The sequence below is a fragment of the Pseudophryne corroboree genome, chromosome 2 (genome assembly GCF_028390025.1).
Source record: "Pseudophryne corroboree isolate aPseCor3 chromosome 2, aPseCor3.hap2, whole genome shotgun sequence".
Lineage (NCBI taxonomy): Eukaryota > Metazoa > Chordata > Amphibia > Anura > Myobatrachidae > Pseudophryne > Pseudophryne corroboree.
In genome coordinates, this window is record NC_086445.1 from 414,915,248 (window position 1) to 414,929,365 (window position 14,118).

At 38.4% G+C, this 14,118-nt stretch overlaps 1 protein-coding gene and 1 pseudogene across 12 annotated transcripts in view; both read right to left on the reverse strand.

Moving 5' to 3' along the window:
- DMD (dystrophin) overlaps positions 1 to 14,118 on the reverse strand; it is a 3,641,189-nt gene that overhangs the window by 2,107,958 nt on the left and 1,519,113 nt on the right. For all 12 annotated transcript variants that reach the window (XR_010221499.1, XM_063953479.1, XM_063953476.1 and 9 more), the window contains 2 exons: positions 5,569 to 5,679; positions 37 to 210 (listed from right to left, as the gene is read on the reverse strand). Coding sequence is in view for 11 of the 12 variants with exons in the window: in XM_063953479.1 (XP_063809549.1) it covers positions 37 to 210; positions 5,569 to 5,679 (285 nt within the window). In the remaining variant the exon portion in view is untranslated. The remainder of the gene's footprint in view (positions 1 to 36; positions 211 to 5,568; positions 5,680 to 14,118) is intronic.
- LOC135051955 (5S ribosomal RNA) lies at positions 13,423 to 13,541 on the reverse strand (annotated as a pseudogene).

Genomic DNA, 14,118 nt, shown 5'->3' on the forward strand with positions numbered 1-14,118 from the left:
CAGTTGGAAACATTATCCAAGCAAAACTGTACTTACCATACATTGATCTAACTGTGTTTGAACTGTGTCTTGATCCACACTCTTCATATCCAGAATTGGCAACTCTGAGGTCACTTCATCCAGAATTCTTTTAGACTCTTTAAGACGCTGCTCAAAATTTGCTGGTTTCTGGAATAATCTGAACTTTGTAGAAACCTCTTGCAATTTTTTCTGTAAAATCAGAATATGAAAAATGTTTCAAAAAGGTTCATAAACAATGACATTCCTAAAACAATTTACAATTAAGCAGCTCTCATGTTATATAATAAGTATAGACATACATTTGTCTCAAACCCAAGAAACTCTGAACTAGAGATGACTGGGTCCAGTTCTCCAAATACCGGACCCACTCAAACATTGAGATATAAGCCAGGATTCCGAGCCTGGATTGAGTTTTCCCACCAGCCTCAGATCCGAAAGAGAGTCAAAATGTCATCATCCCTGCTAAACTTCAGTGTGTAATAATATATATTTCTGACTCATTTGTGTGAAACTGTAACTACAGTGTGTGATATAAAAAATACATATTTCTGACTCATTTGTGTGACACTGTCAGTGAAACTAAACCATAGTGTGTAATAATATATATTTCTGACTGATTTGTGCAACACTGTAAATGCAGTGTGTAAACAAAATATATATATTTTGATTTAAATTAATATTTTGTACTGTGTCATCCCAGTGTATGTCCAGGGACTGCAGCTGCTCTGTCCATATAGGGGTGTTCTGTCAGTCCACCCAATATAGAAGAATTTTTTTATATTTTGTGTTGTGTCCTCCTAGTACACATTCAGGTGTGCTTCATCCATTTCAGGGTCCAGCGTAAGTAGCTCATATTCTTATGTTATAACTTATTGTCCTATTTTCATGATTCTTCTTATCACAACATTGTGATTCATTGAAATTAATATTAATAATAATATAAATTAACTAAATTTAAACAAACTTAATGTAAATAAACTCTACATACTTGTATAGTGCACCTTCTGCATTTCGAAAATTACCTTCAGCAACAGAAGAATTTGATCCAAAATAAATGAAAATCATGATAACAGCATCTATATTTTGTCTTTTTTATTCTTCTTTGCCAAATTAATTTTTTTGTGAACTGAAATCTTGAGCCTTGCCTAATGCGTAATTTTTTTAAAATATTTTTTTTTATATTTTGTGCTGTGTCCATCCTCCCAGTATATACAGCCAAGGGCTGCTGCTGCTGCTGCTCTATACATCTAAGGGTGTTCTGTCAGTCCACTCAAAATAAAAATAGTAAAATACATTCTTTAAAAAAAAAAACTTGTGCTGTGTCCATCCTCCCAGTATATACATCAAAGGGCTGCTGCTGCTCCGTCCATCTAAGGGTGTTCTGTCCATTCATCCATGGTCTTTGGCCAAGCATTAAAAAAAGAAACACAATATTTTGTGCTGTGCACCAGTAAACTGTACATCCAGGGGCTGCTGCTTCACCTTCCAGTGAAAAGGGCTTTTCAGTTTTCTGTCCATCTGTCCATCCAGTCTCTGCCCCAGTGTTATTTTTTTTTATTAATAATAAAAAAAAAAAAAATATATATATATATATATATATATACAGTATATATATATATATATATATATATATATATATATATATATATATATTTATTAGTATTTTGTGCTGTTCCTCAGTATACTGTATATCCAGGTTCCCGGATGCATTGAAATCTCTTTCTGAGTAAACACTGCAGGTTGGGCAACTTAAGTGAAGCAAATCCGGTTTTTGCAAGTGCCTCCAAATTTGCTTTTTTCTGCCAGTATTGGAACAGACTGTCTATGACATGTCTATTTAGAATGCTGTGACTAAATTAATAATCAACCATTTTTTGAGTGGTGACCGTATCATATGCAGTCACAGTAGACATGTCACCAATAATTGCAGGCAGTTCCTTCAGTCTGGATCAAATGTCAAAAGTATTTGCTGAATGACCTGCATCACTGCCACTAGGTCTTTTAGAAAAATTTGAAGAATGGCAAAAATGTCCCAAAATTTTCCAGGCTCACAACAAAAAAATGGTAATTAGTTTTTGTGTTATTAGATGGGCCAAGTATTACTAAACTGCTGTCAAATTGTTTCTAAGCTATTCCTTTATTTCTTCCTTTTACAGCAATTTCAGGAATTTTGAAATGGAGAATGTTCGCTATTTGAGGGTGGAGAGTTTAGTTGCCTTACTAGCTTTACGCACAGTATGTACCATGAAAACATATGTATGTGTTTGACCAATATACTGTACACAACTAATTTTTGTATTAATTAAATATATTTCCTTTTCACTTTATTGCAGACATCCTGAACAAAGGACAAGACCTGCAAGATCCGATGGATGTGTGGATGATGACATTTTGGTTTTTATTTGGAATCAGAGTCTGGTGGGAAAACCCAAGTCCTCATGCACATCTCTAGACTCTCCTCACTCATAAATTTGCTTCAGAATAAATATAATATTAAATTTACTATAATCAATCCTTCCTTCCTTCACCTGCCTTCCACTACATACTTCAACTCATAAGGGCCTGTAATCTAGTTATTATTTTTTATTGATTAACTAGCTGTTTCACCCATTCTTCACATGGGAATTTCAGATTTTTGTGGGTTGGTAAATCTATAAAGATGTAAATTAGAGACGTCTTCATGTAAGTAAATATTAATCCATGGTTCTTGGTGTTACTGGAGGAGCACCCGTAGCAGATACGGTAAAAAGTGACTGGAACATTTTTGTAGTTTATTACATTCTACATACTGAAAGTGCAATCCAAATTTTGATCCACTCTTGGGCATTATCGTTCATGCAACCCAAGCCACGCATGAGTAATGACATCATTATGTCAACTCCTTTTCATCCCCGTATGGAAGATTTATTAAAATTCTTCTTACGAAATTTTCCTATTTCCCACCTGAAGAATACCTATGTTACATTTCAGCTTCCTAACTTATTGGGAAGTAAGAGAATTAGTGAGTCAGTGAGTGAGTGAGGGTTTCCTTATTTATATATATACAGATCACCCACGTGGAAATCTTAACACAATATGACTATTTTCATTGCACCCATCTTCAAGTTTACGTTCACTACCCAACCCCTAATAGAATTAGCGTGAAGATCCATAGCCCATATATTAACAGACAGTCTAAGGAACATATCAATTTTTAAAATGCGATCAGCTTCGCGATCCCGAAAACTATGGATTTGACACTAATGTTTGACATTTTGGACATTTTATTTTTCAACCTGTCTTCGTCCCCCCCATACTGATGGAGGCTGAACTTGGACTTAAAGGGCATCTTGAGTGTCACTATTCATCTCAGCGGCCCCAAAAACTATGGATTTTGAGATGCCACCCCCTTCCCACTCCCACCTTCTATGGGTGCTAGGGGTGTTTTACCCCCACAGTTTTTTATTCCAGATTGTAAGTCATATGTATACCAAGTTTGGTGTAAATTGCTCCAGGTATTCCAGAGTTTTGCCTGAAAACTATGGATTTTTACATGTCACCCCCTTCCCACCCACATCCCTAGGAGTGCTAGGGGTGTCTTACCTCCACAGTATTTTTTTTCAGATTGTAAGTCATATGTTTTCAAGGTGGTAATTCAGATCTGATCGCAGCAGCAAATTTGTTAGCAGTTAGGCAAAACCATGGGGGTAATTCCAAGTTGATTGCAGCAGGATTTTTTTAGCAGTTGGGCAAAACCATATGCACTGCAGGGGAGGCAGATATAACATGTGCAGAGAGAATTAGATTTGGGTGGGTTATATTATTTCTGTGCAGGGTAAATACTGGCTGCTTTATTTTTACACTGCAAATTAGATTGCAGATTGAACACACCACACCCAAATCTAACTCTTTCTGCACATGTTATATCTGCCTCCCCTGCAGTGCACATGGTTTTGCCCAACTGCTAAACAAAATCCTGCTGCGATCAACTTTGAATTACCCCCCATGTGCACTGCAGGTGGGGCAGATATAACATTTGCAGAGAGAGTTAGATTTGGGTGGGTTATTTTGTGTAGTGCAAATACTAGCTGCTTTAATTTTACACTGCAATTTAGATTTCAGATTGAACACACCCTACTCAAAGCTAATTCTATCTGCACATGTCTATCTGCACATGTTATATCAGCCCCCCCCCCCCCGCAGTGCACATGGTTTTGTCCAAGTGCTAACAAATTTGCTGCTGCAATCAGATCTAAATTAGGCACCAAGTTTGGTGTAAATTGCTCCAGGCATTCCAGAGTTATGCCCAAAACCTATGGATTTTTATATGTCACCCCCTTCCCACCTCCACCTCAAGGGGTGCTAGGGGTGTCTTACCTCTGCAGTATTTTTTTTCCAGATTGTAAATCATATGTGTACCAGTTTGGTGTAAATTGCTCCAGGCATTCCAGAGCTATGCTGGAACATACATACATACATACATACATACATACATACATACATACATACACGCATATACACATACATCCATTTTTATATATATATATATATATATATATATATACAGGGTGATTCAAAAGTCGCAGTACACCCTTTTGTTTAAAAAAACTGTGCAGGAAATGGGAAAACTTAATACTCCAGTAAGGTATGGGTGAGGTGGGCTATCTTTTAGGGTACCGAACATGGGCGCCATCTTGAAATTGGCCATCTTGAATCTAAGTCATTTTTTTTCAAATGGAAAGGAGGTCATTTGACATGTCAAACAACATCATACTTTACTGAAAAGTTTATTGCTGCAAACAGATTTAAAATAGCAGTTATGGTTCAAAATTTACAACACTTTTTTTGTTGGAATTACAGGCTAAACTGTTCTCCATAAAGGACAGTCATTTAATGTGTGCCTGTTAAAATGACGGAACAACATAACAGTAATATCAACACCAGCGGATGTGTGTGCCCAAATGGAGCAATACTTGAATTGCTCCGTCGGGTGCCACCAAGTGGCAGCCAGCATGCAAATGCATTTCAATTCAAGTATTGCTCCATCGGGTGCCACCAAGTGGCAGCCGGTGTACAAATGCATTTCAATTCGCCCCATAGACGTGAAGAGCAGCGTTAGCCTTTTATAATATACTGTAGGATAAGAATAAGGTAAAATAATATTTTGTTACTTGCTTAACATCACAAAATGTAAACAAAGAATTTTAAAGTAGACAAGATTTAAATCTTTCCTCAGCCTATCTTCCAGGCTTCTCCAGAATGACGCCTATTATACTATACCTCTTTTTTGATGCTTGCCAACCATGAAAAAGGGACATAAAATTGTAATTTTCTATCAGGTGTGCTTATAACCTACTATTACAACTGCAAGCACGTCTCCATAGTTTTTCCTGACTTTTAGTGCCTACAGTATTTTGTTTACAGGCCCTTAACCTTCACCACTGGTCCCATGTTAACAAATAACCAACCTGGAACTGTTCTGTTTATTTTAAGATGCCATCCTCTTACAGCTCATCATCTCATACAAGTTTCTTATAGTAATAATAATTATAGTAATAATTCACTTACCTGAGCAATATCAATTTGTAAAAGAACCTTTTTAGACATTTCTTTTCCCTGATTTCTTTTCTTCATTTCATCCAAACTAATCTCATGACTCAATAAATCGGACTGTATTTTCTGTTCATAAAAGATAAAATACTGTAATACACATATAATTATAGACAGTATGAATATCTATCTATCTATCTATCTATCTATCTATTTTGGATAACAGATAATATTTTATACAAGGGACAAAGCCCAATTGGAAATACTGTCAATATCCAGAGAAGAGGGACAGCTTTGAAAGTTAAGTATTCTTAACCTAAATGTTCTACAATAATTAGAGTTCCAAATATCTTGTCTTATTGTGCACATGCACATTGGGACATAATTAGAGTTGCATGTAAGTTGGGTGTAAACAGGGTTGCACTGACACGCCTGCGGCACAGAGGAAACCCCCGGTGGGCCCTACTGCCACCCCCTCCCAGGAATCAAATTCAAGACTGTGTACTTGAATTATACATTATGTATCTGTTACCTTATATAGCACAGGACTATGGTGTATTCTCTACAGTGCATTGCTGTTATTAATCTGGTACATTATCATGCATGCACTAGTAGTGTTTACTGTATATATTTATCAAGGGACCCAGACCATGCTCTCTATAATGGTTAGCCAAACCCCCCCTGGAGACTGCCCACACCTCTAAACATGGGCCCCTACCACAGCATTCCTCCGGTGGGCCCTTCATGCCCCAGTCCGACACTGGGTGTAATTACACCCTCATTGCCTGCATCTATGGGGCTGAACCAACATATTTAAGTAAAACATATTTAAGTAAAACATTTATTTTTTTTGTGCATGTTGTATAGTGCTGTATTAGAAATGGTTTAGCGACTCTATTAATGCATACATTTGAATCCATATGATGCAAACAAAATAAGTGATAAAAAATGGATGCAAATATGTTATGTATGCCTGATGTAAATCAGGCACATGTGTTGCTGATAAGCAAGAATAGTTTCACTGTGTGTCACATGAGCCTGGTGTTTTATAAACCCAAGGTATATTTCAAGGGAAGACTCTAATAGCAATAGTCAGGAAAGATATTGCAGTGTGAATAACAGAAGGCAATAATACCAAATCAAGAGGTATAAATAAATAAAAGTATGCTTTGGTGTAAAGTAAATAGTCTAGGAATGGACAAAAGATTGGCAGACCATAGGCAAACACAGGGGAAGATTCCGGTTGCCTGGAAACCCCCCTCCTCTTGGCCAGTGACTCAGATTATGACAACAATAGCAATAGAATATAATACGATTACGAGAGCTGTCGACACAACCTGCAGTTTAAGGGACAGAGCTACTGCACGTGCCCATTGGTAGCTGCTGTTTCTACCAGTTTTCTGTGTGTGTGGATCTGAACCCTCAGTCACTGTAGTGGACCAGAGAGTAGCTACCAGGAAGAAGAGACAGGCACCTTATCATGAGGTGGAAGAATGTGTGCTTGGAAAGTACTGTTATGTCTCCTACTTGTTCTCTAATGTTTGTGTATTTATTCATTATGGGATGTTTAACTTTTACCTGACCACTTATTTTATTTATCTTAGTTAAATATGTTTGATACAGCTTTTAAAATAGACCACCTATAGTGTTAAATGTTAATATTGTATTCAACACGGTATCCAGTGTATAAAAAGACCAATGTGTACATTAATGTCCAGGGTTGGTACTAGGTCCTTCTACCACTTGCCCAAACTCCCGCACTTGCTCCAATGTTCCGCAGAGCGGGAGATTGTGGATTGTATTTGGGAACCCCCCTCTAGAAATCCTGCATTTGCCACTGCAGACAAGGACAAACACAAAAAACATCAGGTTCATTTCAAGAGTTATGCTGGCCATACACTACACGTCTCACCATACCCCCGGCAGCTCCCCGGCGTATGATATCATAAGGTGCTACTTTGCACCTTGCAATCTATCATACGATCCATAATTCACTGCTGCCGGTATTGACTGATCATATGTGCAGCACATATGATCAGTTGATGCGACTTGTGACCCCGCGGGGCGTGCATCGCATCGCAACCATGCATAAAACATGCACGATGTGCACACAATACATCGATCGATTCATACACGATATCGGCCTAGTATATGGCCAGCTTTAGATACATTGTAGTTATGGTGATAGTAGGCATAAATGTTGTCTATCATTCTGGGATTGTAGGTTGCAATTAGCAGGTAGCAGATGAGTAGTCATCAACAGAGATAAGATTAATACACAAATTAGCAGAGATGAAGGTAATTTAAACAGGTATAGCAAACAGATGGAGGAGTTGGACAGAAGTGGGTGGCCAGGTAATCAAGCCTGAATAAGTATACTAACAGACAACTTAGTTACTTGATGTGCAGCAATAGGTTCATAGGGAATTGGCAGTGACCTTGAGAGTTCTCTTTTAAGGGGCAGAGCTCAGGTTTCAAAAGAGCTGTTAAAAGTCTGTGCATGCAGCCATGCATACACTCGTGATATATTTACTAAAGCATGGCTGCAACTAGGGGGGCTAGAGGGACAAGCGCCCTGGGCGCTGGATTCAAGTGGGCGCCAAGAAGGTTGCTCTGCCTCCTCTTCCTGCTGCCAAACCCCCACCGCATGTCCCTCACCCCAGCACCATCAATGTGCACTCCATCATCGCAATGCAAACTGCCAGTAGTGGGGGGAGGAGAGAGGGGATTCTGCCAGGCCACCAAATTACTGCCTTGTCCGAATGCCGGGAATCCTATTTTCGGACCTGACTAAGGGTCAATATCTATTGATTTTATATTGATGTAATGTTTAAGTGATATTTAAAATTATATATACAGTAAAAAAGCATCTGTTTTTACATCTGTGTTATAGCCCCCAAAACACAATGTTGTTTTTGATCAATTTTCAGCAGTTGTGGATCATAAAAAATAAACGAAGAGCGACCTTTAGTAAATATATCTCTAAAACACCATTACAATAATCTGCCTGATCTTATTAACAAATTAGTTTAAACTTTAGCAGCATGATGATTGGCATGGTGTTCAAAGCAGTAAATTGTACTGAGAACACAGCATGGTTACTGACCGTAGCACACAGCCTCTTTGCATACGATTGCTATTACAGAACCTGGGATTCGGGGGACATATGCAGCTAATGAGAGGGAAAGTACATTCTATGCAGCAAAATACTCTGTCTATTCTACAATAATTTTAACACAATCCAAATTCATAGTAAAAATGGTCTTATAGAACATAAATTATATGGGCAAAAGTTATTATTACAGAACATGTACAGCAACAAGCGTGCATCACAACATATAGTCATTGAATGGCTAAGTGTTCTTCTGCTAGAATTTACTATCTCTGTTTTTGTCCTTCAGTGTAAGCAATACAGCTTTACGACCACACGATGGAGTAAGAAGTCCATTATATTCTCACTATACTATCTAGAAAGCATATTCCATACAGAAATCATATCATTATAAACAAAGCTAATAGTTTCCAGTTTTTTATTATTATAAATAATTACTGAGAAAAATTAAGAAATGCTTACATACCATATTTTTGGCATTTGATGCAGAGTTAATTTATTGTAAAATTGGAAAATGTGACGCCTATGTTTAAACTTTACTGATGAAGCAAAGTCACTAGAAAAATGTTTTATAACTCCCAATTATGAAAAATAAGGATATTACGAGTCATCAATCAGTTCTGTGACCATATACTGTAAAATGCCCAGCAGTAGTTCGGATCTATAAACAATTTTACCAGAAATGTACAGTGACTGACAGGGCTACCATGAGAAATCTCAGTCCGTGTTACTAGGGAGATTGCTCTGAAGTAGGTGGGGTCGTGACTATCTCCATTGTGAACACTTTGTCTCTTGTTTAATTTTGCTGAAGAGGTCATAGACATATCAGGGGAGTTGCTGGTCACCTCTGGCACTCCTCTTTCTGCACTATTGGTGACTGGATCACATTGTATATTATTACTTTGCATTTCATTCCCCTTTTTGAATAAGTTACAGAACTTGGAGAGGACTTATACGTACATAATGTTTAACAATATTAATACATTATTCCTTGTAAATATTTTATTTAGTGCTAGCATGTTCCAAAGTACTTTACAATTGGGGTCACATCAACACTGGTGACGAGACAGAGGGGTGGGGGTACTAATAACCCAGGCCCGGGCTGCTGGATGGGCCCAGCGTGGGCCCGGGTCTGCTGCCCACCCTCTTCCCGACTATAGAAAGTTTAATGCTTATGGCCGGCGCCATCTTCCCAGTAACATCTTCTGGAAGATGGTGTCGCACATTGAAAGTAAAGACTCTGGCACTGTGCCAGATTCTTTACTATCTAGTGTCCATGTGCCATCTTCCCAAATATTACTATAAATATTAGTACATCAAAGCAATTATCTTTACGATAATGCAGAGTACAAAAAGACCACAAAAAAGCAGTATTGAAACATACAGAAATGTAGGCTTTGAGGAATGAGGACCAGAGACTGGAAGTCAGGAAAATTGAGCCATCCTGCACCCCATGGACAAAGACAAGCCGCAGGAAAGAAGTTTCCCTGTGATTTAAATGTAAAATTGCACCAAAATATTCTGTAGCAGTCAGTTTTTTATTATAACAATTGCATTCAATTTATCATTAACTGTACACACAATAAGGCACTGGAAGTTCTCCTGGGAATATATAACCTGCTTTGCAGCAGAACGTGTGTAGGATAAATCTTTTTTTAATTTCTTATAACAGCTGCCAATTTTATTGTAATCTCTTCAGCATTAAATGTATAAAAAAGGGAAATATTCATTACTGCAAATGTTTATACTTTTCTCCAAAACTTAGAATGATGCATTCTGCTAAGACCTTGTTATGTTAATGCTTTTTTATTTTCCCAAGTTGTATTTCCTGTGCCTATGGAATGCCAGATTTGTTTGTAACAAACTGGTCCCCACCCACGACTCCCTGCATCTCTAAGCCATCACTGAAACCTGGATTACTCCTGCTGCACCACTTCTCCTGCTGCTCTCTATGCTGGGGAGAAGGGGCATCACAATCTGACACACCCAGCAACCCTGGAGTTGTCACCCTCTAGTTACTCTTACAAACTCATAGCCCCAGAACTGTCCCTTACATTCTGTTTATCTTCGAGTAGCTGTTATTTACCGTCCCTCAGGCATTCCCTCCTAATTCCTTGACAACTTTGCTTCCTGGCTTCCTCACTTCCTCCTTTCTGACATTCTCTCCATTATCTTAGGTGATTTCAGTATCCCAATCGATATCCCCACAAAATCTCCTGACTCTAATCTCCTTAACCTCACATTATTGCTTGGTCTCTCCCAGTGGACCTCCTCACCCTCCCATGTGAATAGAAGCTCACTTGATCTGGTCTTCACTCACTGTTGTGATATTTCTGATTTCTCCAACTCCCCATTTCTCCTCTCTGACCACCACCTGTTCTCTTTTAACTTATCTCTCTCTGCTTCTCCATCTTTACTGCCTAAGACTACCATCAATAAATGTAACATTGAGGGTATAGAAAACCTCTAACCTATCCTCCCTGCTCGACTCACTTTTCTCTTCTATTCTCTGTCTCTCATGCCCTGAACAAGCCACTTCCATATACAGTGTTTCTTCTACTTCTGCTCTTGACTCTTGTCGCTCCACCAACTACTGTTCACACTCGCAGATAAACACATCAACCCTTGCATGCCAAATTAACCCAATATCTGCAAAAATGTTTATGTACTGCTGACTAACAGTGGAGGAAATCCAGACTTCCTCCATTTCAAATGTATGCCCTCATCATTAAGTGTTGCATATTCCCTTGCTAAACAGTTGCTTCAAGAACCTCATCTCTTCCCAGTTTTCGAACCCCCAGCACCTCTTTGCCACTCTCAACTCATCCCTCTGCCCACCCCCAACTCATCTCTCCTCCTCACTCTCTGATCTTGACTTTGCCACTTACTTCACATCTAAAATTAACTCCTTACAGTATGTCAGGACATCACATCCCAGCAATCCATAGCAACCGGCCATCTCCTTACCCTTACCACCCCTCCACATCTCTCTGACCAACTCAGATACCTTTCTCCCATGTATCTAATAAGTTATTCACGGCACTCATCCATCCCCCCCTCCACCTCCCCACTTGACCCTATCCCCTCCTGCCTCCTCCGCAACCTCTCTTTTGCTTCTGGATCCCATCTTGCCCACAATCTCTCCCGCTCATCAGACACTGTCCCCTCTGCCTTAAAGCATGCACTATTCTTAAAATATATACCCATGATCCACACACTCTCTGCAACTACCGACCAATCTCTTTTCCCCCTTTTGCCTCTAAACTCCTTGAGCGTATTGTCTACAACCACTTTCTCTCCTCTCACTCACTGCTTGACCCATTCAAGTCTGGTTCTGTCCTCTCCACTCCACTGAAACTGCCCCCACAAAAGTCTTCAATGACCTCCTTTCTGCTAAATCCAAGGGCCACTTCTTTCTGCTTATTCTAATTGACCTCTCTGCTACTTTTGACACTGTGGACTACCTTCTACACCTCCCCACCACTTCCAGTAACTTTAGGTGTCCACCAAGATTCTGTTCTTGTATATTTATATATATATATATATATACAAATGTATTCCTTAGTTTTATATATATATATATATATATATATATATATATATATATATATATAAAAACTAAGGAATACACATATATACACACACACTGTACACACAAGGCAGCACAACTGTGATTTGAATTCTTTCTTTTTCTTTCTTTTTATAGGAAATACACTGTCTGCCATCCCATTATTCAACAAAGGCAATGATGGTACACTCCTCTACTGCATGCCACAATAATTCATGTGCTTTCCCATAAAAGTAGGTGCTATAAGAGAGCAGGATGTTACAAAATAGAATTTCTGCTGCACCCATTTTTTGCTTTTCAAACACAGGGGCTAATTCAGGTTGGATCGCAAATCGTGGTCCAACCTTAATTTTTCCATTCAGCCCGCAGACGCATGCGTAGGTCCTTTCTGCACATGCGCCCACATTTAGTGCAGGTGACCCACAGTAATTACGAACACCTTTGCCTGATTGACAAGCAGAGGCATTCGTGGGGCATCAATGCTCCATTTCAAAGGTGGAGATATAGTGTTGCGAGGGTGGCCGTGGATAAATGGAGGTGTGGTGGTGTGAACGGGGGCATAGCGTGGGCATTATTGGGATGGCTGCCACCATCAAAAAGATATCGGAGTTGCAAAGGAAAAGAGAGACTCTTTGTTGGGGCACGCTTAAAAACTAAAACTTAACTTTTAATTAGAATCTGATTAAATTATGGTACACAAGATCAACACACACATATACACATTTTTTATAACACTTTGGGGGGAAAAAGGCCACAGATTTGTTATAGCCTTTCTGTTTTATATTTACAAGAAATAATTCTTACTCATAAAATAATTAAGAGTAATTAACCTCTAATTGATGTAACTAATAAAGATGACAGTGACACCTGAGGTGAAAATGTTGGAAATTAGATTTCAATATCACAGGATAATGAGAAATCCTTAACATGAGATACATAGGCATTAGATATAATAAAATTAGACTACGATTGTAGTTCTTGAACAATTGCCTATATAAATGATATATCCTGGTAAGGGTTAATCTGCTACCTTCAATTTTATGATAATAAGGTGCAATAGATAAGAAGACGAATGGAATAAATAAATGATCCGAGAAACTAATTGAATGAGAAGAGGGAAATATAGGTGTGAAGTCGGTAATGGTCAAAGGTTGCTCCAACACCTATCCTTTTCACATAAACATAGGGGTATTTATTACTGCACCTGATATTCCCTAGCAGTCTCCCATATAGGTACTAATCAGGCTGTTCACTGCTTAGCTTCCAAGATCAGGCGAGGTTGGGCGTACCCAGTGAGATATGGCAGTAATATCACATAAATTGTGAATACAATGGTGTGTGGTTATTGGCATATACCAGAAGAAGTACTTCTATTGTTCATTATTGTGCACAGTCTATTCTGTTGCTTTTACATTGCCGAATAGATGTATGACTGGCATCAAAATGAGAGAGTACTGGAAAAATAGAATTTAGGAAACGTATAGGTTCAGAGCCCGTCCTCTACTGTCCACTGTCACACATATATCTCATATAGTGGACATTGGATGAGAGAGATGGGTTGCCTGTACCTAATGAATAAAAGTGTGAAATTACACAGTTATCTTGAGTCCTAACGACAGTAGAAAAAAGAAAAAAAAAATTTTAAGAAGAAAGAGGGAAAAGAAATTATACGCTATTGGTGAAAGCTTTAAGGTGCAATGAAAATTGAACTGAAGCTAGTTAATGATAAATTCCCATAATCATACATATTATATGTTGTTTATATCTCACTGCTTAAAACATAAGAAAAAATTAGGAAAGGTTGAAAAGACGTTTTAGAGACGTTTGAATGTTTTCACATTGTAAATAATGAGTGAGTAGCAGATTAAACAAATCTTAGAAAATTAAA